Source organism: Oncorhynchus gorbuscha, linkage group LG20 (assembly GCF_021184085.1).
Source record: "Oncorhynchus gorbuscha isolate QuinsamMale2020 ecotype Even-year linkage group LG20, OgorEven_v1.0, whole genome shotgun sequence".
In the NCBI taxonomy this organism is placed as follows: domain Eukaryota; kingdom Metazoa; phylum Chordata; class Actinopteri; order Salmoniformes; family Salmonidae; genus Oncorhynchus; species Oncorhynchus gorbuscha.
Window position 1 is genome coordinate 1,792,917 of NC_060192.1, and position 25,924 is coordinate 1,818,840.

At 43.9% G+C, this 25,924-nt stretch overlaps 1 protein-coding gene across 5 annotated transcripts; it reads right to left on the reverse strand.

Moving 5' to 3' along the window:
• Positions 1–1,515: 1,515 nt before the first annotated feature.
• Positions 1,516–25,559, reverse strand: LOC124007151 (ER degradation-enhancing alpha-mannosidase-like protein 3). 5 transcript variants are annotated; one of them, XM_046317487.1, is made up of 21 exons: positions 24,709–25,556; positions 24,485–24,530; positions 24,047–24,147; positions 23,754–23,820; positions 23,607–23,646; positions 23,144–23,256; positions 21,766–21,919; positions 14,252–14,386; positions 14,054–14,159; positions 12,643–12,740; positions 11,957–12,082; positions 11,576–11,659; positions 11,411–11,494; positions 11,160–11,284; positions 10,863–11,028; positions 10,620–10,774; positions 9,433–9,544; positions 9,045–9,203; positions 7,029–7,194; positions 3,415–3,612; positions 1,516–2,525 (listed from the first exon to the last, which is right to left on the reverse strand). In XM_046317487.1, the coding sequence occupies exons 7-21, from the start codon at positions 21,895–21,897 to the stop codon at positions 2,266–2,268; spliced, it is 2,106 nt and encodes a 701-aa protein (XP_046173443.1). In that variant the 5' UTR covers positions 21,898–21,919; positions 23,144–23,256; positions 23,607–23,646; positions 23,754–23,820; positions 24,047–24,147; positions 24,485–24,530; positions 24,709–25,556; the 3' UTR covers positions 1,516–2,265. The 5 variants fall into 5 exon arrangements, 4 of the variants coding, with proteins under 4 accessions (XP_046173443.1, XP_046173442.1, XP_046173439.1 ...); XM_046317486.1 differs by having other exon boundaries at positions 23,754–23,913; XM_046317483.1 differs by lacking the exon at positions 23,754–23,820.
• Between the last annotated feature and the right edge of the window lie 365 nt (positions 25,560–25,924).

Here is a 25,924-nt window from a genome sequence, read left to right on the forward strand (position 1 = left end):
ACACAGTATCCGCGCATGAGAGCGGCTGCATGTTACACCGTGGTTTATAGCACTACAGACATGTAGTTAAGCGCAGTGCAAGACTTTCTCCTCACACAGTATCCATGAGAGCGGCTGCATGTTACACCGTGGTTTATACGGGACCCAAAACGGCGGAGGAGTTGAGCCTCGTGCTTCAATGCTCTTAGTTGTTGCGGAAATCGGACTGATGTATTGTTTTTGCATAACCTACTGACATTTGAAAAATGAAACATGCATGACTAGGGTCGATAAAAGGTATTGATTTGGTAGTGTAGGAACGATTGCACACACACACATCTTTTTCACTCTTACATTTCCCTGATGTAGCTACCAGTACAAAATAAATCAAATTGAACTCATCGGTTCACCCAAAATGGCGCCTTATCCTTTTTCTAAAAGCGTTCGTGTGAGCGTTAACACATCCCTTTGGTCAGGAGAGCCCATTCCTCACCTATTCATCTTCAAAATAACACTACTAGCCACACTGTAAATCCACTCACACGCCACTGAATTGACAGGATACCAACTTGTTACAGGGGACAGTAAAGCAAACCCCTTGTCAGTGCAGCCACTCAACACAATCTAGTCTACAGTACAGAGACTCAAACACAAAGGCCTAAGTGTGTTCCCTATATCAGCCCAATATCCCCTCCCACGCTTACCTCAGCTATGTGTTCCCTATATCAGCCCAATATCCCCTCCCACGCTTACCTCAGCTATGTGTTCCCTATATCAGCCCAATATCCCCTCCCACGCTTACCTCAGCTATGTGTTTCCTATATCAGCCCAATATCCCCTCCCACGCTTACCTCAGCTATGTGTTCCCTATATCAGCCCAATATCCCCTCCCACGCTTACCTCAGCTATGTGTTTCCTATATCAGCCCAATATCCCCTCCCACGCTTACCTCAGCTATGTGTTCCCTATATCAGCCCAATATCCCCTCCCACGCTTACCTCAGCTATGTGTTCCCTATATCAGCCCAATATCCCCTCCCACGCTTACCTCAGCTATGTGTTCCCTATATCAGCCCAATATCCCCTCCCACGCTTACCTCAGCTATGTGTTCCCTATATCAGCCCAATATCCCCACCCACGCTTACCTCAGCTATGTGTTTCCTATATCAGCCCAATATCCCCTCCCACGCTTACCTCAGCTATGTGTTCCCTATATCAGCCCAATATCCCCTCCCACGCTTACCTCAGCTATGTGTTCCCTATATCAGCCCAATATCCCCTCCCACGCTTACCTCAGCTATGTGTTCCCTATATCAGCCCAATATCCCCTCCCACGCTTACCTCAGCTATGTGTTCCCTATATCAGCCCAATATCCCCTCCCACGCTTACCTCAGCTATGTGTTCCCTATATCAGCCCAATATCCCCTCCCACGCTTACCTCAGCTATGTGTTTCCTATATCAGCCCAATATCCCCTCCCACGCTTACCTCAGCTATGTGTTCCCTATATCAGCCCAATATCCCCTCCCCACGCTTACCTCAGCTATGTGTTTCCTATATCAGCCCAATATCCCCACCCACGCTTACCTCAGCTATGTGTTTCCTATATCAGCCCAATATCCCCTCCCACGCTTACCTCAGCTATGTGTTCCCTATATCAGCCCAATATCCCCTCCCACGCTTACCTCAGCTATGTGTTTCCTATATCAGCCCAATATCCCCTCCCACGCTTACCTCAGCTATGTGTTTCCTATATCAGCCCAATATCCCCTCCCACGCTTACCTCAGCTATGTGTTTCCTATATCAGCCCAATATCCCCTCCCACGCTTACCTCAGCTATGTGTTCCCTATATCAGCCCAATATCCCCTCCCACGCTTACCTCAGCTATTTCTCTGAAATGATTGTAAGAGAGAATTGATAACAACACATCTGACTAAATCGGTCATCTTCACAACACAACTGAGTTGGCTTGAGGCTACAGTAGCAAGGTAAGACTAACTAGCTACCTGCCCCATGCCCATCCCTTCCTAGACATTAATAAATACTGCAGTTCCAATAACTTATCAACTGTACGAGACCACCCTCAGATTTTAAAAGGGGTAGTGAATGAGTCAATGGGATTGACTGTCACACTGCTAAGGTCCCCTTTTGAGTCAGTCCAGTCCAGAGCGTGCAGCAGGGCCCTGTCTGGCACATCAACGTGCCTCTGGACACCGACCAGGGATCAGTGCTGGGGAGCCCAGGCCCTTGGTCAGTGGGAGGGGGTTGAGGAACCTAACTGAGATCAGGGGTCTGTATTGGGGTCGTTGGCGCTGTGGGAGGGAGGCGAGGCAGCAGTTTGTCCGTCGAAACATGGCATATGATCGTCTCCAGGTGTCAAGCAGCCGTCTCCTTGCTGTTTGTAATCCTCTTCCTCCAACACTACCTCTCCCTTCTCCAGGACAAACTGCAGGGTGGGGCCTCTGGCCTCTCCGTCTTCCAGCTCCCCCTCTTCCGCCAGGCGGAACTTGATGTTCATCTTCCCCAGGGGCTTGTCTGCTTTGTCTGAAGAGTAGTGATCGGGAGGAACAGGGAGCGAGAACAAGAAAGAGAAAGGAAGACAGGGGGAGAGACAGTCAGTGGTGATCAGGAGGAAGACAGGGGGAGAGACAGTCAGTGGTGATCAGGAGGAAGACAGGGGGAGAGACAGTCAGTGGTGATCAGGAGGAAGACAGGGGGAGAGACAGGGGGAGAGACAGTCAGTGGTGATCAGGAGGAAGACAGGGGGAGAGACAGTCAGTGGTGATCAGGAGGAAGACAGGGGGAGAGACAGTCAGTGGTGATCAGGAGGAAGACAGGGGGAGAGACAGTCAGTGGTGATCAGGAGGAAGACAGGGGGAGAACAAGAATGAGAAAGGAAGACAGGGGGAGAACAAGGAAGAGAAAGGAAGACAGGGGGAGAGACAGTCAGTGGTGATCAAAGGAAGACAGGGGAAGACAGGAAGAGAAAGGAAGAGAGAGACAGTCAGTGGTGATCAGGAGGAAGACAGGGGAGAGACAGTCAGTGGTGATCAGGAGGTGGTGAGGAAAGACAGGGGAGAGACAGTCGGTGGTGATCAGGAGGAAGACAGGGGGAGAACAGTCGGTGGTGATCAGGAGGAAGACAGGGGGAGAACAAGGAAGAGGAAGACAGGGGGAGAGACAGTCAGTGGTGATCAGGAGGAAGACAGGGGGAGAGACAGTCAGTGGTGATCAGGAGGAAGACAGGGGGAGAGACAGTCAGTGGTGATCAGGAGGAAGATTTTGTAAATTTTACATTTGATTTAGCTGCTGGAAACAGAGGGGGAGACAGGCAAGTGGGAGAACAGTATGATAGATGCATTGGTTGAACCCTGGTCTCCGGTGGCGAGCAGTATTACCAGACCATGGGCTCTGCACAGGCCCCCTCTCTTACCTGTTGTCTTTCCTAGCCGCCTCTCTTTGGGCAGCATCAGTACGTCTACGTTGCTGTGGTCCTCCAGAGCAGAGGTGAGCAGCGCCCCCTCCTGGCTGAATAGGAACACCAGGGGGATGGTGATGTCAGCTGTGGACCCTCCGTCTCCCACCATCTGGAACAGGGGCGTCTCTGCGCTGTTACTCCCCTCCCGGTGGTCTAGGAGGGATGGAAGAATTATGGGAAATGTTGTTTTTCAAAACACAAGTGGGGAGGGCTTGTCAACTCAAAGAGGAATGCCACATCGATCAAAGCCCATTTGTGAACCAACTCTGATCTTAAGAGGTAAAAATCAGAGCTACTGTAAACTCACACTGATAAAGTAGGTGATGGTTCCCCAAAACCAACCGTTTGGGATTTTTACTTCAGTCAGTAGTACACTGTAACAATGCAGACCAATATGGCCTTCTAAATCTAGGTTAGGCCCCACTAAGCTATTTTCCTAAGCTCCTCTTACAGCAGAGTAACAGGCTGTGTGCTGATATTATGGGCTATGAGTGGGTGTGTTGAGCAATGTTCCCTCTAATTATTTTCGGCAATGAGCAAACTTCAGGTCTGCTGAGTGGAAACTCGAAAATTGTGTACACACTTTAAGTTACAGTTTTAAGGGTGAACACATGAAGTTAGTGGCCAAGTAGGCTAGTGTGGCGATTTGATCACAATGTAGACCTACCAGAGTGGTCTACCATCAACATTTTATTGAAAAAAATGCATCCCATAAAATTGCAATTGCTGTTCTATAATACAGCCAACAGCAGCCATGTGTGATGTTCAATGTAGGTCTACATACCATGAGACTTTTTAAAAGCATTATGCATGGGCCGTGACATTAACATTTTCCTTCAGACAAGTCGATGACTGAAAATGCTGTATTGTGTGTGATGCAAAAAAACACTTAAAACTAAAATGCATTATTATTATTATTCCATTATTACCATATACCATCATTATTATTATTCCATTATTACCATATACCATTATTATTATTCCATTATTACCATATACCATTATTATTATTCCATTATTACCATATACCATTATTATTCCATTATTACCATATACCATTATTATTATTCCATTATTACCATATACCATTATTATTATTCCATTATTACCATATACCATTATTATTATTCCATTATTACCATATACCATTATTATTATTCCATTATTACCATATACCATTATTATTATTCCATTATTACCATATACCATTATTATTCCATTATTACCATATACCATCATTATTATTATTCCATTATTACCATATACCATTATTATTATTCCATTATTATTATTATTCCATTATTACCATATACCATTATTATTATTCCATTATTACCATATACCATTATTATTATTCCATTATTACCATATACCATTATTATTATTCCATTATTACCATATACCATTATTATTATTATTATTCCATTATTACCATATACCATTATTATTATTCCATTATTACCATATACCATTATTATTATTCCATTATTACCATATACCATTATTACCATATACCATCATTATTATTCCATTATTACCATATACCATTATTATTATTCCATTATTACCATATACCATTATTATTATTCCATTATTACCATCATTATTACCATTATTATTACCATTTATTATTCCATTATTCCATTATTACCATATACCATGATTATTACCATATTACCATTATTATTATTCCATATTATTCCATTATTACCATTTACCATATTATTATTATTCCATTATTACCATATACCATTATTATTATTATTATTATTCCATTATTACCATATACCATTATTATTATTCCATTATTACCATTACCATATACCATTTACCATATATTATTATTATTCCATTATTACCATATACCATGATTACCATATACCATCATTATTATTCCATTATTACCATATACCATTATTATTATACCATTATTATTATTCCATGATTACCATATACCATTATTATTATTCCATGATTACCATATACCATTATTATTATTCCATTATTATCATATACCATTATTACCATATACCATTATTATTATTCCATTATTACCATATACCATTATTATTATTATTCCATTATTATTACCATTATTACCATATATTATTATTATTCCATTATTACCATATACCATTTATTATTATTCCATTATTACCATATACCATGATTATTACCATTATTATTATTCCATTTACCATATACCATCATTATTATTCCATTATTACCATATACCATGATTATTATTCCATTATTACCATATACCATTATTATTATTCCATTATTACCATATACCATGATTACCATATACCATTATTATTATTATTCCATTATTACCATATACCATTATTATTATTCCATTATTACCATATACCATTATTATTATTCTTTTTGTTTTATTTTTACCCCCCTTTCTTCTCCCCAATTTCGTAGTATCCAATTATTAGTAGTTACTATCTTGTCTCATCGCTACAACTCCCGTTCAGGCTCGGGAGAGACGAAGGTCAAGAGCCATGCGTCCTCCGAAACACAACCCAACCAAGCCGCACTGCTTCTTAACACAGCGCGCATCCAACCCGGAAGCCAGCCGCACCAATGTGTTGGAGGAAACACAGTGCACCTGGCGACCTGGTTAGCGCGCACTGCGCCCGGCCCGCCACAGGATTCACTAGTGCGTGATGAGACAAGGATATCCCTATCGGCCAAACCTCCTTTAACCCGGACGACGCTAGGCCAATTGTGCGTCGCCCCATGGACCTCCCGGTCGCGGACAGCCTGGACCACTGACTGTCTCGAGACCCCTGCGCCACCCGGGAGGCCCCCCATACCATTATTATTACAGAGAATCAGATGAAAATGTAGGCTTTGCTACCCTCTGCCTTTTGGCTTATTCAAGCTGGTCTCTTAATAAAACCCTGCACCTTGAAAACATAAAAAAAGCTCTTTAGTCTTTTGCGGAGTTCATGTTATGTCAGAAACTCGGGACCTCGGAGATAAAATTAACATAAGTTATTTGTGTAGAGATTCCTATTGGTTGATTCTGACACTTCCCAAGTGGGTTACTCGAATATCATCTTTCTACAATGAGTAAGCTAGTCAGAGTTAATGACATGAACACGGCATTTACTGAACTCGCTTTTGAAAGATGGATAGAAATGTAGGAAGCAATCACTCCCCTATTGCTGACTAGAAACTAGCTATAATTTGGCTAATAACTCACTTACCAGCAAAGAATATCAACAAATGTGCAAACGCGGCTACATGCGGCTCTGTTCTCAAAACAAGCACATCTACTTGTGACAGCTTGTGTCCGTCAATGCAATAGAATCCTCCGACGATGCGCTCTGCCTAAAACCAAATCACAGTTAGATTTGTTTTGGTTTGTTGCATCGAAAGGGGCTAATATGTACATTTGATAACAATACCCACAGAGGGAAAGTTCAATCTGGTGCTTCTCTGCTGGTGTTTCTTTGGCCCGGCAGTCCTGGGGGAGCTGGATGGTGTTGAGGCGTGAGAGAGAGAGAGGGGGACAAGCAGAATGGGGGGGTGTGTGTGTTCCATTTCCTCACCTATGAAGATGACTCCGATAGCCCCAGCCTCTTGTAGCCTGTGGGCCTTGGCAGCAAACATGCAGTCGCCACGCAGTGCCAGGGCAATGTGCCCGCTCAGCTCCTCAGCATTCTCTATGGGTCCACACGCTGTGTAAGGGGAGGTCTTCACGATGCTGCCCTTCACCTGGGAGACGAACAGGGTATATACAGTTGAAGTTGGATGTTTACATACACTTAGGTTGGAGTCATTAAAACTCATTTTTCAACCACTCCACAAATTTACAAACTATAGTTTTGGCAAGTCAGTAGGACATCTACTTTGTGCAGGACACAAGTAATTTTCCCAACAATTATTTACGGACAGATTATTTCACTTATAATTCACTGTATCACAATTCCAGTGGGTCAGAAGTTCACATACACCAAGTTGACTGTGCCTTTAAACAGCTTGGAAAATTCCAGAAAATTATGTCATGGCTTTAGAAGCTTCTGATAGGCTAATTGACATCATCTGAGTCAATTGGAGGTGTCCCTGTGGATGTATGTCAAGGCCTACCTTCAAACTCAGTGCCTCTTTGCTTGACATCATGGGAAAATCAAAAGAAATCAGATTTTTTTTTTTTTTAGACCTCCACAAGTCTGGTTCATCCTTGGGAGCAATTTCCAAACGCCTGAAGGTACCACGTTCATCTGTACAAACAATAGTACGCACGTATAAACACCATGGGACCATGCAGTCGTCATACCGCTCTGGAAGGAGACGGGTTCTGTCTCCTAGAGATGAACGTACTTTGGTGCGAAAAGGAAAATCAATCCCAGGACAACAGCAAAGGACCTTGTGAAGGTACTGGAGGAAACAGGTACAAAAGTATCTATATCCACAATAAAACGAGCCCTATAACCTAACCTGAAAGGCCGCTCAGTAAGGAAGAAGCCATTGCTCCAAAACCGCCATTAAAAAGCCAGACTACGGATTGCAACTGCACATGGGGACAAAGATTGTACTTTTTGGAGAAATGTCATCTGGTCTGATGAAACAAAATAGAACTGTTTGGCCATAATGACCATCGTTATGTTTGGAGGAAAAAGGGGGAGGCTTGCAAGCCGAAGAACACCGTCCCAACCTTAAAGCACAGGAGTGGCAGCATCACGTTGTGGGGATGAGACTGTGAGACTGGTGCACTTCGCAAAATAGATGGCATCATGAGGTGGGAAAATGATTTGTGTATATTGAAGCAACATCTCAAGACATAAGTCAGGAAGTTAAAGCTTGGTCGCAAATGGGTCTTCCAAATGGACAATGACCCCAAGCATACTTCCAAAGTTGTGGAAAAATGGCTTATGGACAACAAAGTCAAGTTATTGGGAGTGGGCCATCACAAAGCCCGGACCTCAATCCTATAGAACATTTGTGGGTTGAACTGAAAAAGCGTGTGCGAGCAAGGAGGCCTACAAACCTGACTCAGTTACACCAGCTCTGTCAGGAGGAATGGGCCAAAATTCACCCAACTTATTGTGGGAAGCTTGTGGAAGGCTACCCAAAACATTTGACCCGAGTTAAACAATTTAAAGGCAATGCTACCAAATACTAATTGAGTGTATGTAAACTTCTGACCCACTGGGAATGTGATGAAAGAAATACAAGCTGAAATAAATCACTTTCTCTACTATTATTCTGACATTTCACATTCTTAAAATAAAGTGGTGATCCTAACTGACCTACGACAGGGAAGCTTTACTAGGATTAAATGTCAGGAATTGTGAAAAACTGAGTTTAAATGTATTTGGCTATGGTGTATGTATATGTGTGAGTAAGTGAGTGAGTGAGTGAGTAAGTGAGTGAGTGAGTGAGTAAGAGATTCCTGTAAATACTCTGTACAGTATTGAGACAGACATCCAGAGATCTCCAAAACTAACACGAGTCAATATTTAATTTGGGTCATAAATGTAAGGGGACAAAAAGGTGCAGTATCAATATTTTGAGTGACATAAAACAACCAAATAGAAATGAATGTAAGATTCAAGAAAGCTAACCCCGTGCTCCTGCTTGGTAAGGTCCACTCCAAACTTAGCTGGTCCTGCAGTCAGGACCGTTCTACCCAGAAACGGGGGGGATATGAGCTGAACGAGGAGAGGCTCTACTTCTTCCTCCTCTGCCACCAGTTTCACCCTGTAAACACCTTTATGTACCTCCTGAAAATAAGTACATTGGTGTTATTAATTACACAGGGGCATTAATGAGACAGGGCAATGTTTCCCTGCTAAACAATAGTTCGCGTCCCAAATGGCACCCTATTCCCTACACAGTGCATTACTTTTGATCGGGCTCTGGTCAAAAGTTGTGTACAGGGAATAGGGTGCCATTTGGGACAGAGTCAGACAATAGAGAGCAAGAAATCAAAAAGCTGCCCACGCTTCTCACCCCCGGTGTCCCTGTTGCCCCAGCCTCGCTCAGTGGGGTGAGGGAGATGCCCATGTTTCTCAGAAACTCAACAGGCTCCATACCGTGGTCGTGAAGCGGCAGCTCGATGCCCCTGCAAACGCACACAGACTCATCGGTGGTCAGAGTCACTGAGCAGGACTAACACAAAGGGTGACGGAAGAAGCTAAATCAGTTTTAGTGAATGTGTCTTTACAGCCACACAACATTTAATACAAGTGCCTTCAGAAAGTATACAGATCCCTCAACTTTTTCCACATTTTGTTACGTTACAGCCTTAATTCTAAAATTGATTCCCCCCCTCAATCTACACACAATACCCCATAGGGACAAAGAAAAAACAGTTTGGAAATGTTTGCCAATTTATTAAATAAAAAAACTGAAATATTACATTTACATAAATATTCAGACTCCAGACCCTTTAGTACTTTGTTGAAGCACCTTTGGCAGCGATTACAGCCTTGAGTCTTATTGGGTCTGCTTGGCACACCTGTATTTGGAGAGTTGCTCCCATTTGTCTCTGCAGATCCTCTCAAGCTCTGTCAGGTTGGATGGGGAGCTATTTTCAGTTCTCTCCAGAGATGTTCGATCGGGTTCAAGTCCGGGCTCTGACTGGGCCACCCAAGGACATGTCCCGAAGCCACTCCTGCGTTGTCTTGGCTGTGTGCTTAGGGTCGTTGTCCTGTTGGACCTTTACCCCAGTCTGAGGTTCTGAGACAACCTGCTCAGGACCTCAGAATGATGGAGTGTTCTTGGACCTTCAATCTGCAGAAATGTTTTGGAACCTTTCCCTGTTTCTGTGCCTCGACACTATCCTTGGTTTTTCCAAATCATGTCCAAACAATTGAATTTACCACAGGTGGACTCCAATCAAGTTGTAGAAACATCTCAAGGATGATCAATGGAAGCAGGATGCACCTGAGCTCAATTTAGAGTCTCATAGCAAAGGGTCTGAATACTTATGTAAATAAGGAATTTCTGTTTATTTTTAATACATTAGAAACAATTTCTAAAAACCTGTTTTTCCTTGTCATTATGGGATATTGTGTGTAGATTTGAGCTGAGGCATATTTATTATTCTGAATCCATTTTAGAATAAGGCTGTAACATAACAAAAAGGTCAAGGGGTCTGAATACTCTCATTATGACCTCTACACACACACACAAACCTGACAGGTGACGCGTGGAAGGCTCGGCCCACCCCAGTCAGGTACTTGTAGCTGTCCCTTATGGTCTTGGCGAAGGAGGGGTTGTTGGGGAAAAGGGTCTGGGTGCTGGGGCAGGAGTAGGTAAACAGGTCTTCCTCCAAGGCAGTGGGCGCTTCCTGGAACATACAGACACAAAATGGCAGATCAGTTTCAGCTCTTCTGACAGTAACGCAACACAACCGTTGGTAACTGACTCAGCCTCACCGTGCTGTTGCCCCGCCAAGGGGGCTGTGAGGTGGACAGGGAGACAGGCAGCAGGTGGGCCTCGGTGGTGAAGATGTAGTCGTCGATGTCGAAGGGAAGCTGGTTCTTCTCAGAGAACAGAAGGTACAGGTACTTAAACATCTCCGCCAGGAAGAACGAGTCCATCCTACAAAGAAAGGGAATGTTTGAAATCACACGTATTGCTATGTAATTTAAGCTCTCTTGCTCAAAGAGCACCATGGAATCAGTTGATATGACCGGAGGTTTTAACCCATATGATTCGCTGCGATCTCCTACCTGTCCTCGTGGGCCCCTGTCCGGACGTCCTGCACAGCTGCAAACCCACAAGGTACCCTGGCATGGGCGTTGAGTTTTTCCACTATGGACTGGCCCACCCTGAGGTAGTAGGGGTCGCCTGTGGCCTGTGGAAGGGAAAACATGGTCTATCCCATTCTCAACCCCTCTCTCAAGCAGTTCACTCATGTACACAGAGTATACCATTACTCTGCACCTTTGGCTTTTCCCAGTGGGAACCCAAACTGCATTACCTTGTAGAGGTAGTAGGTGCTTTCTGCAAACTCTGGTCTCAGAGGGTGTTGACCCCAGTGAACTCTGAACTCGGTGGTGAAAGCCTGCAACGTTAGGAAAAACACAGTCAAGCAAAGCTGAGAGTAGATATATTGACTCAAATGTCAAATGTCACTTTTCCTTACCTCGGGGAGAAACTTGTGCTGCTTGGTGACTTGGTAGAGCATCTCATGGGTCTCTATGGCTGGCTTTAGGTCTCCTCTCAGGACCTATGGCCAAAGGGCTGATAATTCAGTCTTTACTATGAACGAGTCACTTTCAGAGCGTACACCTGTTCATTACAACCCCATTGAAACGGACAGAAACTCAACCAAATAAAATAAAAACAAACAGTCTTCTGCGGTAATGGATAGATGTGTGGTCATGATGATGTCATGATCCAAGCAAAGGGTCTCATGAATTCGTGTGACATTTGCATACAAAAGTAGTGCACTATAAATCGGGAATAGGAAGGGGCTAACCATGCCAAGTGGTGGCGATGATCGAGGCGGTGTCATGGGACTCACCTGCAGGCCGGGGAAGAAGGCGAGTAGGGAGTCCATCCAGCTGCGGACGCTCACCGTGGGGTTGTGCATGTGCACGTTGAGCAGCAGCGGAGGCTGGCTGATGTACTTCATGATGGCTCTGTAATGCTGTAGGAGACACAGCAGACAGCAGGCGTCACTAAATACACTCACATTATGTATGATGTGTAGAGTTGATATGGGGGAGGTTAGATCAGTGATGTGACTGAAACCCCGTTTACACTTCATGAATCAGTGTTTCCACTAGGATTTCTCTCGGCAGCGGTGGTAAAGGGGTGGGTGCGGGGTAGCGTCCGTGGCCGGTTTAAGACTCTCATCTTGGCCGCAGAAACAAAATGTTACTGTTTTTAAGCGAATTGTACACATTTCGTCATGGGGGCTGAGAGAAAAACTGCAGTTTCAAAGCTAACTTCGCCACTGCTAAATGCATAAATAATATAGACCTTGTGATATCTGATAACTTTCATCTGATCACCATCTGGCCACAGTTCATCTGGACATTTACATTTGAAATGAATATTTATATGTTATCTGGTTCTGCAATCTGGATGCCGGTAGCATTTAAATGTAAAAATGCTGTCTGACAAATTGGAGTGTTCTCTACAAGCAACAGAGCAAAACATTGCAATAGATCAGCAGCTAGTGAGAGTAGAGAGATTGGGTCTCACAGTGTTGAACCTCTCCAGGTAAACGTTGTCTCCCAGCAGAACGTAAGCCTTCATCAGGTACTCATAGTAGGAGTCAATGCCAGCACCCACACCACTGTCTGGAGATGCAAGGGAGACACTGTAAATATTTATATATATATAGATTTTGACTGATCTAAAATGTGAATTACAACCAGGCGGAGACACACATATTCAAAACCAAACCCAGCTGGTAGTATTGGAAGTGACTAATGGCTGATATAAAGGAACTGAGAGGGTGTGTCATCACATGGTGATAAAATGTTTGTTCGTCCAGCAACATTTGGACTTTTTAAATGTGAGAGTGTGTTGCCATGTGTGCTGGTGTAGGCGAGTGTGGGTTGTCTGTGCGGCTGAGTGTGTGTTGTCTGTGCGGCTGAGTGTGTGTTGTCTGTGCGGCTGAGTGTGTGTTGTCTGAGCGGCAGAGTGTGTGTTGTCTGTGCGGCTGAGTGTGTGTTGTCTGTGCGGCTGAGTGTGTGTTGTCTGTGCGGCTGAGTGTGTGTTGTCTGAGAGGCAGAGTGTGTGTTGTCTGAGAGGCTGAGTGTGTGTTGTCTGTGAGGCTGAGTGTGTGTTGTCTGTGAGGCTGAGTGTGTGTTGTCTGTGCGGCTGAGTGTGTGTTGTCTGTGCGGCTGAGTGTGTGTTGTCTGAGAGGCAGAGTGTGTGTTGTCTGAGAGGCTGAGTGTGTGTTGTCTGTGCGGCTGAGTGTGTGTTGTCTGAGAGGCAGAGTGTGTGTTGTCTGTGCGGCTGAGTGTGTGTTGTCTGTGCGGCTGAGTGTGTGTTGTCTGTGCGGCTGAGTGTGTGTTGTCTGTGCGGCTGAGTGTGTGTTGTCTGTGCGGCTGAGTGTGTGTTGTCTGAGAGGCTGAGTGTGTGTTGTCTGAGAGGCAGGCTGAGAGGCAGAGAGGCAGAGTGTGTGTTGTCTGAGAGGCAGAGTGTGTGTTGTCTGTGCGGCTGAGTGTGTGTTGTCTGTGCGGCTGAGTGTGTGTTGTCTGTGCGGCTGAGTGTGTGTTGTCTGTGCGGCTGAGTGTGTGTTGTCTGTGCGGCTGAGTGTGTGTTGTCTGTGCGGCTGAGTGTGTGTTGTCTGAGAGGCTGAGTGTGTGTTGTCTGAGAGGCTGAGTGTGTGTTGTCTGTGAGGCTGAGTGTGTGTTGTCTGAGAGGCTGAGTGTGTGTTGTCTGAGAGGCAGAGTGTGTGTTGTCTGTGCGGCTGAGTGTGTGTTGTCTGTGCGGCTGAGTGTGTGTTGTCTGAGAGGCTGAGTGTGTGTTGTCTGAGAGGCTGAGTGTGTGTTGTCTGAGAGGCTGAGTGTGTGTTGTCTGAGAGGCTGTGTGTGTGTTGTCTGAGAGGCTGAGTGTGTGTTGTCTGAGAGGCTGAGTGTGTGACAGTGGAGCTCTGGCTCACCCCTGCGCACCCAGTCACCATTGTGGATATTAATGACTGTGCCCACGAGGTCACTTCCTCTCTGTCTCTTCTCCCACAGGACGTCCAGGGCTTTCCTAGCATTCTCCTGTTGGGACACAGAAACACATCTTCATACACACCACGGGTTCATAAATCCCCAAAAATATATATTTATTATTACTGGAATTACTAATGTACCTCGAACACGGCCTCCCCAGACAGCCGACTGAGAGCAGCAAACTCTAGAATCATGGTCCCTGCACAGGCTGTACAGGTGTCCGACTCAGTGCCTGTGCGTGACAGGGGATTAAGGACCCCGTACCTCAGGTTTACCTGCAAACAAACAGAAGTATATTGTATGCATTTTATTGTGTCCCTGGCGGCACAGAATAATCCAACGGTGCGACTGCTCAGAGGTGCTTGGGAAGATGGGTCACAACGGGGGACCAGTGTGTGTGTGTGTGTGTGTCCACGCTCCATCAGCTAGGACTAGATATTGGCTCATAAAATATTCCCATTCCTGCTCAAGTTGGCATCCCTTCTTAAAGAGCCAAACTGTATACTCATTCACACATCAAGTGTTGAGTTGGATTCAGGGATGGAAATTCATACAAACTTATATTCCCTTTGTCTACTTGTCCCATTCTTCAATCTTGTCTGGGATATGTTTTAGTTGGCACACCTGTGTGGAGTATTTGATATACAGTGTCAGTCAATAGGTTGGACACGCCTACTCATTCAAGGGTTTTTCTTTATTTTTACTATTTTCTACGTTGTAGAATAATAGTGAAGACATCATTTCTAATGATCAATTAGCCTTTTAAAATGATAAACTTGGATTAGCTAACACAACGTGCTATTGGAACACATGAGTGATGGTTGCTGATAATGGGTCTGTGTATGTTTCCAGCTAATATAGTCATTTACAACATTAACAATGTCTACACTGTATTTCTGATCAATTTGATGTTATTTTAAATGAACCAAAAATGCTATTTTTTTTTCAAAAACAAGGACATTTCTAAGTGACCCCAAACTTTTGAATGGTAGTGTATATTTTTTTCGGAACGAGATGCAGTACAACTGAGGCAAAGGTGTTGAAAATGATGTTGGCTGCGGATCTGGTTCTATACTGTAGGTGGCACCACGAGCTCTTTTGGAAGGAGGACTCCTATCTCTTAAAGCAGTGGTTCCCAAAGTTTATATAGTCCCGTACCCCTTCAAACATTCAACTTCCAGCAGCGTACCCCTTCTAGCACCAGGGTCAGCACACTCTCAGATGTTGTTTTTTGACATCATTGTAAGCCTGCCACACACACTATACATTTATTAAACAATAGAATGAGTGTGAGTTGTCGTCACAACCCGGCTCGTGGGAAGTGACAAAGAGCTCTTATAGGACCAGGACACAAATAATAATAATCAATCATTTCTCTTTATTTAACCATCTTACATATAAAACCTTATTTGTTCATCGACAATTGTGAATAACTCACCACAGGTTAATGAGAGGGGTGTGTGCTTGAAAGGATGCACATAACTCTACAATGTTGGGTTGTATTGGAGAGAGTCAGTCTTAAATCATTTCCCACACAGTTTGTGCCTGTATTTAGTTTTCATGCTAATGAGGGACGAGAATCCACTCTCACATAGGTACGTGGTTGCAAAGGGCATCAGTATCTTAACAGCGCAATTTGCCAAGGCAGGATACTCTGAGCGCAGCCCAATACAGAAATCTGGTAGTGGCTTCTGAATAAATTCCATTTCCACAGAACCGCTTGTTGCGATTTCGATGAGGCTCTCTTGTTCAGATATCAGTAAGTGGACTGAGGCAGGGCATGAAAGGGATAACGAATCCAGTTGTTTGTGTCATCCATTTCGGGAAAGTACCTGCGTAATAATTGTGCACCCAACTCACTCAGGTGCTTAGCTATATCTCATTTGACATGGTCCGTAAGCTTGAGTTTAATTGCACACACAAAACAAATCATACAATGATGGAAAGACCTGTGTGTTGTCCTTGTTAATGCAGACAGAGAAGAGCTCCAACTTCTTAAATCATAGCCTCAATTTTGTCTCACACATAGAATATAGTTGTGGAGCATCCCTGTAATCCTAGATTCAGATCATTCAGGCGAGAAAAAACATCGCCCAGATAAGTCAGTCGTGTGAGAAACTCGTCATCATGCAAGCGGTCAGACAAGGGAAAATTATGGTCAGTAAAGAAAACTAAGCTTGTTCTCAATTTTTAAAAAACATGTCAATACTTTGCCCCTTGATAACCAGCGCACTTCTGTGTGTTGTAAAAGTGTAAAATGGTCTTTGCCCATATCATGGCACAGTGCAGAAAATACGAGAGTTCAGGGGCCTTGCTTTAACAAAGTTAACCATTTTCACTGTAGTGTCCAAAACATCTGTCAAGCTGTCAGGCATTCCCTTGGCAGCAAGAGCCTCTGGGTGGATGCTGCAGTGTTCCCAAGAGCCTCTGGGTGGATGCTGCAGTGTTCCCAAGAGCCTCTGGGTGGATGCTGCAGTGTTCCCAAGAGCCTGCAGTGTTCTGGGTGGATGCTGCAGTGTTCCCAAGAGCCTCTGGGTGGATGGGTGGATGCAGTGTTCCCAAGAGCCTCTGGGTGGATGCTGCAGTGTTCCCAAGAGCCTCTGGGTGGATGCTGCAGTGTTCCCAAGAGCCTCTGGGTGGATGCTGCAGTGTTCCCAAGAGCCTCTGGGTGGATGCTGCAGTGTTCCCAAGAGCCTCTGGGTGGATGCTGCAGTGTTCCCAAGAGCCTCTGGGTGGAGCCCAAGAGCCTCTGGGTGGATGCTGCAGTGTTCCCAAGAGCCTCTGGGTGGATGCTGCAGTGTTCCCAAGAGCCTCTGGGTGGATGCTGCAGTGTTCCCAAGAGCCTCTGGGTGGATGCTGCAGTGTTCCCAAGAGCCTCTGGGTGGATGCTGCAGTGTTCCCAAGAGCCTCTGGGTGGATGCTGCAGTGGACCCATGTGGCGTCAGGAGCAACTACTTGCACGTGCGTTACCTCTCCACTATGTCTCCCTGTCGTGGCTTTTGCGCCATCAGAACAGATACCAACATGAGCAGCAGCTACGTTTGGCTCCATACGGACCATTAGTGGAATTCCCACGAGAGAGTAGCGGTTAATGTGATTGGATGAGTAACGGTTAATGTGATTGGATGAGTAACGGTTAATGTGATTGGATGAGTAACGGTTAATGTGATTGGATGAGTAACGGTTAATGTGATTGGATGAGTAACGGTTAATGTGATTGGATGTTAATTATTTGACATTGTATTATTTCGCTGAACACTAGATGGTTTACTGAGTCGCAGCTACAGTATGCTTAACGGTGAAAATATCAGGTTACAGCTATATGAACACTCAATTATCATGGTACAGCTAATTATCATGGTACAGCTACATGAACACTCAATTATCATGGTACAGCTACATGAACACTCAATTATCATGGTACAGCTACATGAACACTCAATTATCATGGTACAGCTACACTCAATTATCATGGTAACACACTCAATTATCATGGTACAGCTACATGAACACTCAATTATCAGGGTACAGCTACATGAACACTCAATTATCATGGTACAGCTACATGAACACTCAATTATCAGGGTACAGCTACATGAACACTCAATTATCATGGTACAGCTACATGAACACTCAATTATCATGCTGCTAATGAACACTCAATTATCAGGGTACAGCTACATGAACACTCAATTATCATGGTACAGCTACATGAACACTCAATTATCAGGTCACTCAATTATCAGGGTACAGCTACATGAACACTACAGCTACATGAACACTCAATTATCATGGTACAGCTATATGAACACTCAATTATCATGGTACAGCTATATGAACACTCAATTATCATGGTACAGCTACATGAACACTCAATTATCATGGTACAGCTATATGAACACTCAATTATCATGGTACAGCTACATGAACACTCAATTATCATGGTACAGCTACATGAACACTCAATTATCATGGTACAGCTACATGAACACTCAATTATCATGGTACAGCTACATGAACACTCAATTATCATGGTACAGCTATATGAACACTCAATTATCAGGGTACAGCTACATGAACACTCAATTATCATGGTTACAGCTCAATTATCATGAACACTCAATTATCATGGTACAGCTATATGAACACTCAATTATCATGGTAACACTCAATTATCATGGTACAGCTACACTCAATTATCATGGTACAGCTATATGAACACTCAATTATCATGGTACAGCTACATGAACACTCAATTATCATGGTACAGCTACATGAACACTCAATTATCATACAGCTACATGAACACTCAATTATCAGGTACAGCTACATGAACACTCAATTATCATGGTACAGCTACATGAACACTCAATTATCATGGTACAGCTACATGAACACTCAATTATCATGGTACAGCTACATGAACACTCAATTATCATGGTACAGCTACATGAACACTCAATTATCATGTTATCATGGTACAGCTACATGAACACATGGTACAGCTATATGAACACTCAATTATCAGTTATCATGGTACAGCTACATGAACACTCAGTTATCATGGTACAGCTACATGAACACTCAATTATCATGGTACAGCTACATGAACACTCAATTATCAGGTTACAGCTACATGAACACTCAATTATCATGGTACAGCTACATGAACACTCAATTATCATGGTACAGCTATATGAACACTCAATTATCATGGTACAGCTATATGAACACTCAAATATCAGGTTACAGCTATATGAACACACAAATATCAGGTTACAGCTATATGAACACTCAAATATCAGGTTACAGCTATATGAACACTCAAATATCAGGTTACAGCTATATGAACACTCAAATATCAGGGTACTTCTTAAAATGGTAAGTTTACAAACATACACTATATTTACAAAAGTATGTGGCCACGCCTTAAAATGTGTGGTTTCGGCTATTTCAGCCACACCGGTTGCTGACAGGTGTATACAATCGAGCACACAGCCATGCAATCTGCATAGGAAACATTGGCAATATAATGGCCTTACTGAAGAGCTCAATGAGTTTTAACGTGGCGCTGTCATAAGATGCCACTTTTCCAACAAGTCAGTTCGTCAAACTTCTGCCCTGCTGGAGCTGCCCCAGTCAACTGTAAGTGCTGTTATTGTGAAGTGGAAACATCTAGGAGCAACAACGGTTCAGCCGCGAAGTGGTAGGTCACACAAACTCACAGAACGGGACCGTTGAGTGCTGAAGCACGTAACATTTGTCTGTTCTCGGTTACAACACTCGCTACCGAGTTCCAAACTGCCTCTGGAAGCTACGTCAGCACAAAAACTGTTTGTCTGGAGCTTCATGAAATGGGTTTCCATGGCCAAGCAGCCACGCACAAACCTAAAATCACCATGCGCAATGCCAAATGCTGTCTGGAGTGGTGCAAAGTGTGGCGCCATTGGACTCTGGAGCAATGAAAACATGTTCTCTGGAGTGATGAATCACGCTTCATCATCTGGCAGTCCGACGGAGGAATCTGGGTTTGGCGGATGCCAGGAGAATGCTACCTGCCCAAATACAGTGTCAACTGTGAAGTTTGGTGGAGGAGGAATAATGGTCTGGGGCTGTTTCTCATGGTTCGGGCTACTGTAGGCCCCTTAGGTCCAGTGAAGGGAAATCTTGACCCTTCAGCATACATTGATATTCTAGACGATTCTGTGCTTCCAACTTTGTGGGAACAGTTTGGGGAAGGCCCTTTCCTTTTTCAGCATGACAATGCCCTCGTGCACAAAGCGAGGTCCATACAGAAATGGATTGTCAAAATGGGTGTGGAAGAACTTGACTGGCCTGCAAAGAGCCTGACCTCACCTCCATCAAACACCTTTGGGATGAATTGGAACACCAACTTCGAGCCAGACCTAATCACTCAACATTAGTCCCCGGCCTCACTAATGCTCGTGGCTGAATGGAAGCAAGTCGCCACAGTAATGTTCCAACATCTAGTGGAAAGCCTTCCCAGAAGAATGGGGGCTGTTATAGCAGCAAAGAGGGGACCAACTCCATATTAATGCCCATGATTTTGGAACGAGATGGTCATGTAGTGTATTTGTGGGAGAAAAAAAAAGAATCACCCTGATTAATTCTTTAGTCATATTCCATATTACCTATTTACTTATGGGCCTGCCTACACTTATAGACTTGCTCTTTAAATTATATGAGAAAAAAATATACCACTTTATTTGGAATGGCAAGCCAGACAATTCATTTTTCCTATTTCCATAATTAAATATGAATTCAGAGGGAAGAAATTATTAAATATTAAAGAATTGGACCTCTCACTAAAGGCTTCAGTCATACAAAAACTATACTTGAATACAAACTGTTTCTCTAGCAGATAAGTAAGAATGGCCTTTTCCCCTTCATTCAGATTACATTTTTTCATTATCTCCAAAACAAGCAATAGAAAGCTGGTTGCAATTTCAGTTTAATCTACCAGAAAAGACTGAACAAATATTAGAACAAATATTACGGTTAAACTCAAATTTACTAATTTATATTTTTATTTATTTAAAACGGTATAATCTTTGTAAATTATATCATAAATAGGACTGGTGGCGTTACGTCACACATTCAGCTAACAAAATGATATGGAAATGTCTGCTCTATCCAAAATTACAACCAAATGATTGCAGCATTATGCAAAAATGGGAGAGGTAAGTGGAAAGGGGAGAAGGTAAGGAAGTTGCCTGTCGGCCCTGCAGACCAAAGTTAATTTAAGGACCAAAACATTTACACCTGCATCATACAGGTTCCAAAATACTTGGGAGATTTTCGATGTTCATACGCCATGGCACATAGTCTATGAACTGATACACAAAACGATGCCGGATTCAAAACTTGAATTTTTAAAATTTAAACTACTATACAAAATTCTTTGTGTGTTCCCCTGGGGTAGGAAAGGCCACTGGTGGTGTTAAAGGCAGGGATACAACTATCCCAGCTCTACAGATTGTGCTTTGAAGAGACAGAATCATGATGCCTTGATCACTTGTTTTGGTACTGCCTTGATCACTTATTTGGCTGCTAGAAATCAAAAATGGATGCTCTTCAGAGATAGATGGGAGGGGTTGAGGGTAGCTGAAGGCTGGGAATAAAAATACACAAAAGATAACTAAAATGTAAAATATACTGTCTGAGAAAAGTATGTGGAATGTATAAACTGGAAGGGTAAGTATTGTTGTTTTATTAGCCAATATCTAGTCCTAGGATGTAGGTTTAGGGGAAAATAATAAAGTTGGACATTATTATTATTAGTTTTTAAATAAAACATTTTGTGGCAATGTAATTGTCTGCATCATTTCCAATCCCCAATATAATTGGGGGGGGTTAATATATTTATTTAAAATAATAGCTGCAATATTAAAGCTAATCTACCCATATTTTAAGTATATTGTATGTACTACATGCGTATTGTCAGATAATTATTAGACTACAATGCTAACTGGAATCACTTTTAATCTTCTATTCACATTCAGCTGGTCACTTCTTTCAGACCTGAACCGTTTGGTATTTTTCAGACGTTGTGGAAAAACAGAGCTCTGATAAACAAGGCTTTGTGCCCAGGGGAACCGCGAAAAGCAGACGTGTGAAGAGTGAGGTGTGTTACCCTGGGGTAAGGAAGGCCACTGGTGGTGTTAAAGGCAGGGAGCAGTCTGTTGCCCAGCTCCTTGGCCATGTGGAGCAGCTCATCTCTGTACCACTGCATCCTCTCCCCCCGCTGACGGAGCATGTCTGCCATCGTATGTGCCCCCAGCAGGCCCCTGTAGGGACAGCAACATGATTGGTGTGGTGAGCAACATGACTGGTGTGGTGAGCAACATGATTGGTGTGGTGAGCAACATGATGGTGTGGTGAGCAACATGATGTGTGTGGTGAGCAACATGATGTGTGTGGTGAGCAACATGATGTGTGTGGTGAGCAACATGATGTGTGTGGTGAGCAACATGATGGTGTGGTGAGCAACATGATGGTGTGGTGAGCAACATGATGGTGTGGTGAGCAACATGATGGTGTGGTGAGCAACATGATGGTGTGGTGAGCAACATGATTGGTGTGGTGAGCAACATGATTGGTGTGGTGAGCAACATGATTGGTGTGGTGAGCAACATGATTGGTGTGGTGAGCAACATGATTGGTGTGGTGAGCAACATGATTGGTGTGGTGAGCAACATGATGGTGTGGTGAGCAACATGATGGTGTGGTGAGCAACATGATTGGTGTGGTGAGCAACATGATGGTGTGGTGAGCAACATGATGGTGTGGTGAGCAACATGATGGTGTGGTGAGCAACATGATGGTGTGGTGAGCAACATGATTGGTGTGGTGAGCAACATGATGGTGTGGTGAGCAACATGATGGTGTGGTGAGCAACATGATGGTGTGGTGAGCAACATGATGGGTGTGGTGAGCAACATGATTGGTGTGGTGAGCAACATGATTGGTGTGGTGAGCAACATGATTGGTGTGGTGAGCAACATGATGGTGTGGTGAGCAACATGATGGTGTGGTGAGCAACATGATGGTGTGGTGAGCAACATGATGGTGTGGTGAGCAACATGATGGGTGTGGTGAGCAACATGATGGTGTGGTGAGCAACATGATGGTGTGGTGAGCAACATGATGGTGTGGTGAGCAACATGATGGTGTGGTGAGCAACATGATGGTGTGGTGAGCAACATGATGGTGTGGTGAGCAACATGATTGGTGTGGTGAGCAACATGATTGGTGTGGTGAGCAACATGATGGTGTGGTGAGCAACATGATGGTGTGGTGAGCAACATGATTGGTGTGGTGAGAAACATGATGGTGTGGTGAGCACGGGGCAATGTCCGGACAATTCCCTATTCATCTAACTGACAGCACTATATGATAAAGTCGTACAGTTATTAGAACATAATGTCCAATTACACATTTGAACCAGTATCATACACGATCTTGGAGAACTACTGTGTCGTAGTGAGACAATGCATTGTATAGGTTCGTACCCCAGGACTCGGATGTTGGTCTCAAACACAGACACCACCACATCGTTGTCCAGCCTGACATCCCTCAACGTCCTCCTCACCGCATCCTCAAACTCGTCCAGCTTGTTCAACACCTGGAAACACGGACACGCAACACTCATTAATAGGGGAAAAGACTGAAGAAATAGGTGTTTAAATACTTAAGACTAAACTAATGAGAAACTTGCCTGAAAAAAAATAACATGACTTATTCCTCTGAATTACTACATTTCAATGATTTTTGCTAGGGTTTCCAGAACCATTAGAAAGAAGGGCTATCCAAGAAGGGAAATCCATTTAGTCTATACTGCCATGTACTTTATGTGTGTGGCTCTGAGGGGTTGTCGTGAAAATGGATCCCATTTGCTCATTGATTGCTCTATATACACTTGTGGTACTACCGCTGACTGCAATTATAGCCGCAGAGACAGGATCAGATACTCACCACCAGAGTATCCAGGGTGTCAATCAGAGTGAGGGAGAACCTAGAAGAAAACAAGGTTATATTTGTTAGGGGACACCATAGCAAAAATGTTTGCAACAAAACTTTGAAACAAAACATTTCTTATTGGACAAGTTCAGATAGTCCCACCCTGTTTCAGCCCGTCTTCTTCCATTTGGTGCTTAATGAATGTGACCCAGGTCAGGAGGATGAACTTCTGCACACACAACACAACCTAGATCCTGCTCCATGTCAGCTTCACCATAGCCATCCTCTATTGTGTTTCCATGCTAAGTGTTACATACAAGGTCTTAAGGAAGAACCAGAGAGGGTTCAGATAGGTCACGTCAAAACAGAGTATAACAGGCTTTCCCACATCAAGTCAAAATGCATTTCCTTTTCCCATGAGCGTTAGATATTGAGAAACGTGCGGTTGTACTCACTTCCCCAGAGAGTCGTCGATGTCTCCCCTGTTGGGCTCCAGACCACGCACCCTCCCCCTGCAGCTCAGGGGCATCAGCTCGTCCGCTGGGTACGCGTATTTCTGTGGCAGAATCAGGAAACGGGTGCAGTCAGGGTACGGTACACGTACCAATTAGGAGGAACACTTGTTTAAATACGTTTGAACTTGGAAGTATAGGCCCGAGTGGATGGCACACAGTCAAGTCAGAGAGCTGTTTGAGCAACAATACAATATCAACGAAACAGTTAACAGAAGCATGCTCTGGCCAGCTACATGGTCAGTAACAGACAAACAGCCATAGCTATAGCTATGGCCTGGAGCATACACTTTTGCCCAATGTAGTTGAAAGTGACAATAATAATGCAAAATGGCATAAATCTGATGTGTTATTAGAAATGATGTGGTCAGACAGACTTACCATATAGCTGTCATAGGCATGATCGAACATCTCAACGATCTGGTCCCTGTAACAGAAAGAAATATACTACATCAAGTCATTTCTAACAGACAAGATGACGGATAGGTAAAGTGCTGGTGTGTTCAACGATTTAGTCCCTTCCGTCTTCACAGCACAGACCTCGCCACTCAGTAAAAGGTGGGCGCAATGCTGGAGTGTGATCACACACACGGTTGTTATCTCACCTGATTTGGCTCTTTTCTTCAGGTAACATGGCCTGACCTTCCTGGCCATTGGCCCAGCTAAGAAGGCCTGTAAGGAGTAGGGCTCTCAGCATCATGGCAATGCCAGGAGAACCCTGTGGCCAGCAAAACAGCTTTGCACCCATTTAATCTCTGACACGTCTGTACACAAGTGGGTGTTCCTGTGCTCTTAATGACGTCCCTGAAAAATCATATAGTCCAATGCATTTCTTCTCCCGGAACCTGCATGGGGTGGTCTCATGGACAAGCACTAGAGTTCAGAGACTTGACAACTGGTTGTCTCCACTACAGTTGATGGACTTAGCTGTCAAAATAGCTCAATGACAACAACAAGCAGGTTACTTGCATGTTACCCCTGCCAGAATCAATCATTAGCGAGCCTAACAAGAGAACCACGTTAGAGATTGAACTTTGCCACAATAGACATCCGTGGGTGTAGCTAGCTTGCAAGCTATCTAGCTATGTCCATATACTTTGAATCGCACACGAACCGCCTCTTCTGTTCACTAGTGTGATTTCCCAGTCTATAAACAGGCGTATAGTCAAAATGACAGGAAGGAACTCCCATCAGCTTATCTGGCTAGTTAGCCAACTTAGCTAGCTAATTAACAAAGAGGAGCCAGTGGTGATGTCTGCTTCGTATTGCAACACAACCCTCCTTTTCCGTGTCAGCCCCAGTTACACGGACTGTCTCCCGACCCAAATGTTGTTGTTGTTGTTGTTGTTGTTGTTGTTGTTGTTGTTGTTTTCAACCAAACCGTCGAAACCCCAGGGAGAAACCAAAATCAGACGGTGCTTAAAAAGCTTCTTCGGTGGCTACTTGCTTAGCTAGCGGTCGACTACAACCGTCGAGCTTTGATGACACCTCGGGACGCTATTGGTCGAGGCGGCAGGAAGTGAAAGGAAGACGTTTGGCCGTGTTCGAGAGGATCAACACCGTCCAAGTATGACTCGCTGGATCTACAAATAACAATGACTAGTTATTTATGATAAGAATGTTCTTTGTGGATCAGTCTGCGATGTCGAACGAGCCCAATCTGCGTCGTTTGTGTCGTGATGGAGCGTAATCACGATATGAATGTTGACGTGAAAAAATAGCTGGTTTTCAAAGTTACATGATCAGTTATAGCCAAAATATTGAGTTTACAATATAGGCATACTTTTTTAACTTGAATATTTTAAGTAGCTAGATCAACCG

Excerpts from the sequence above, each read along its gene's own strand:
- LOC124007151 (XM_046317483.1), bottom strand. The coding sequence starts at position 24,851 with ATGGGTGCAAAGCTGTTTTGCTGGCCACAGGGTTCTCCTGGCATTGCC. Across the intron at positions 9,545-10,619 it reads TTCCACGCGTCACCTGTCAG|GGGCATCGAGCTGCCGCTTC; the intron begins GTTTGTGTGTGT and ends GTGCGTTTGCAG. Across the intron at positions 7,195-9,044 it reads TTACCAAGCAGGAGCACGGG|GTGAAGGGCAGCATCGTGAA; the intron begins GTTAGCTTTCTT and ends TTCGTCTCCCAG.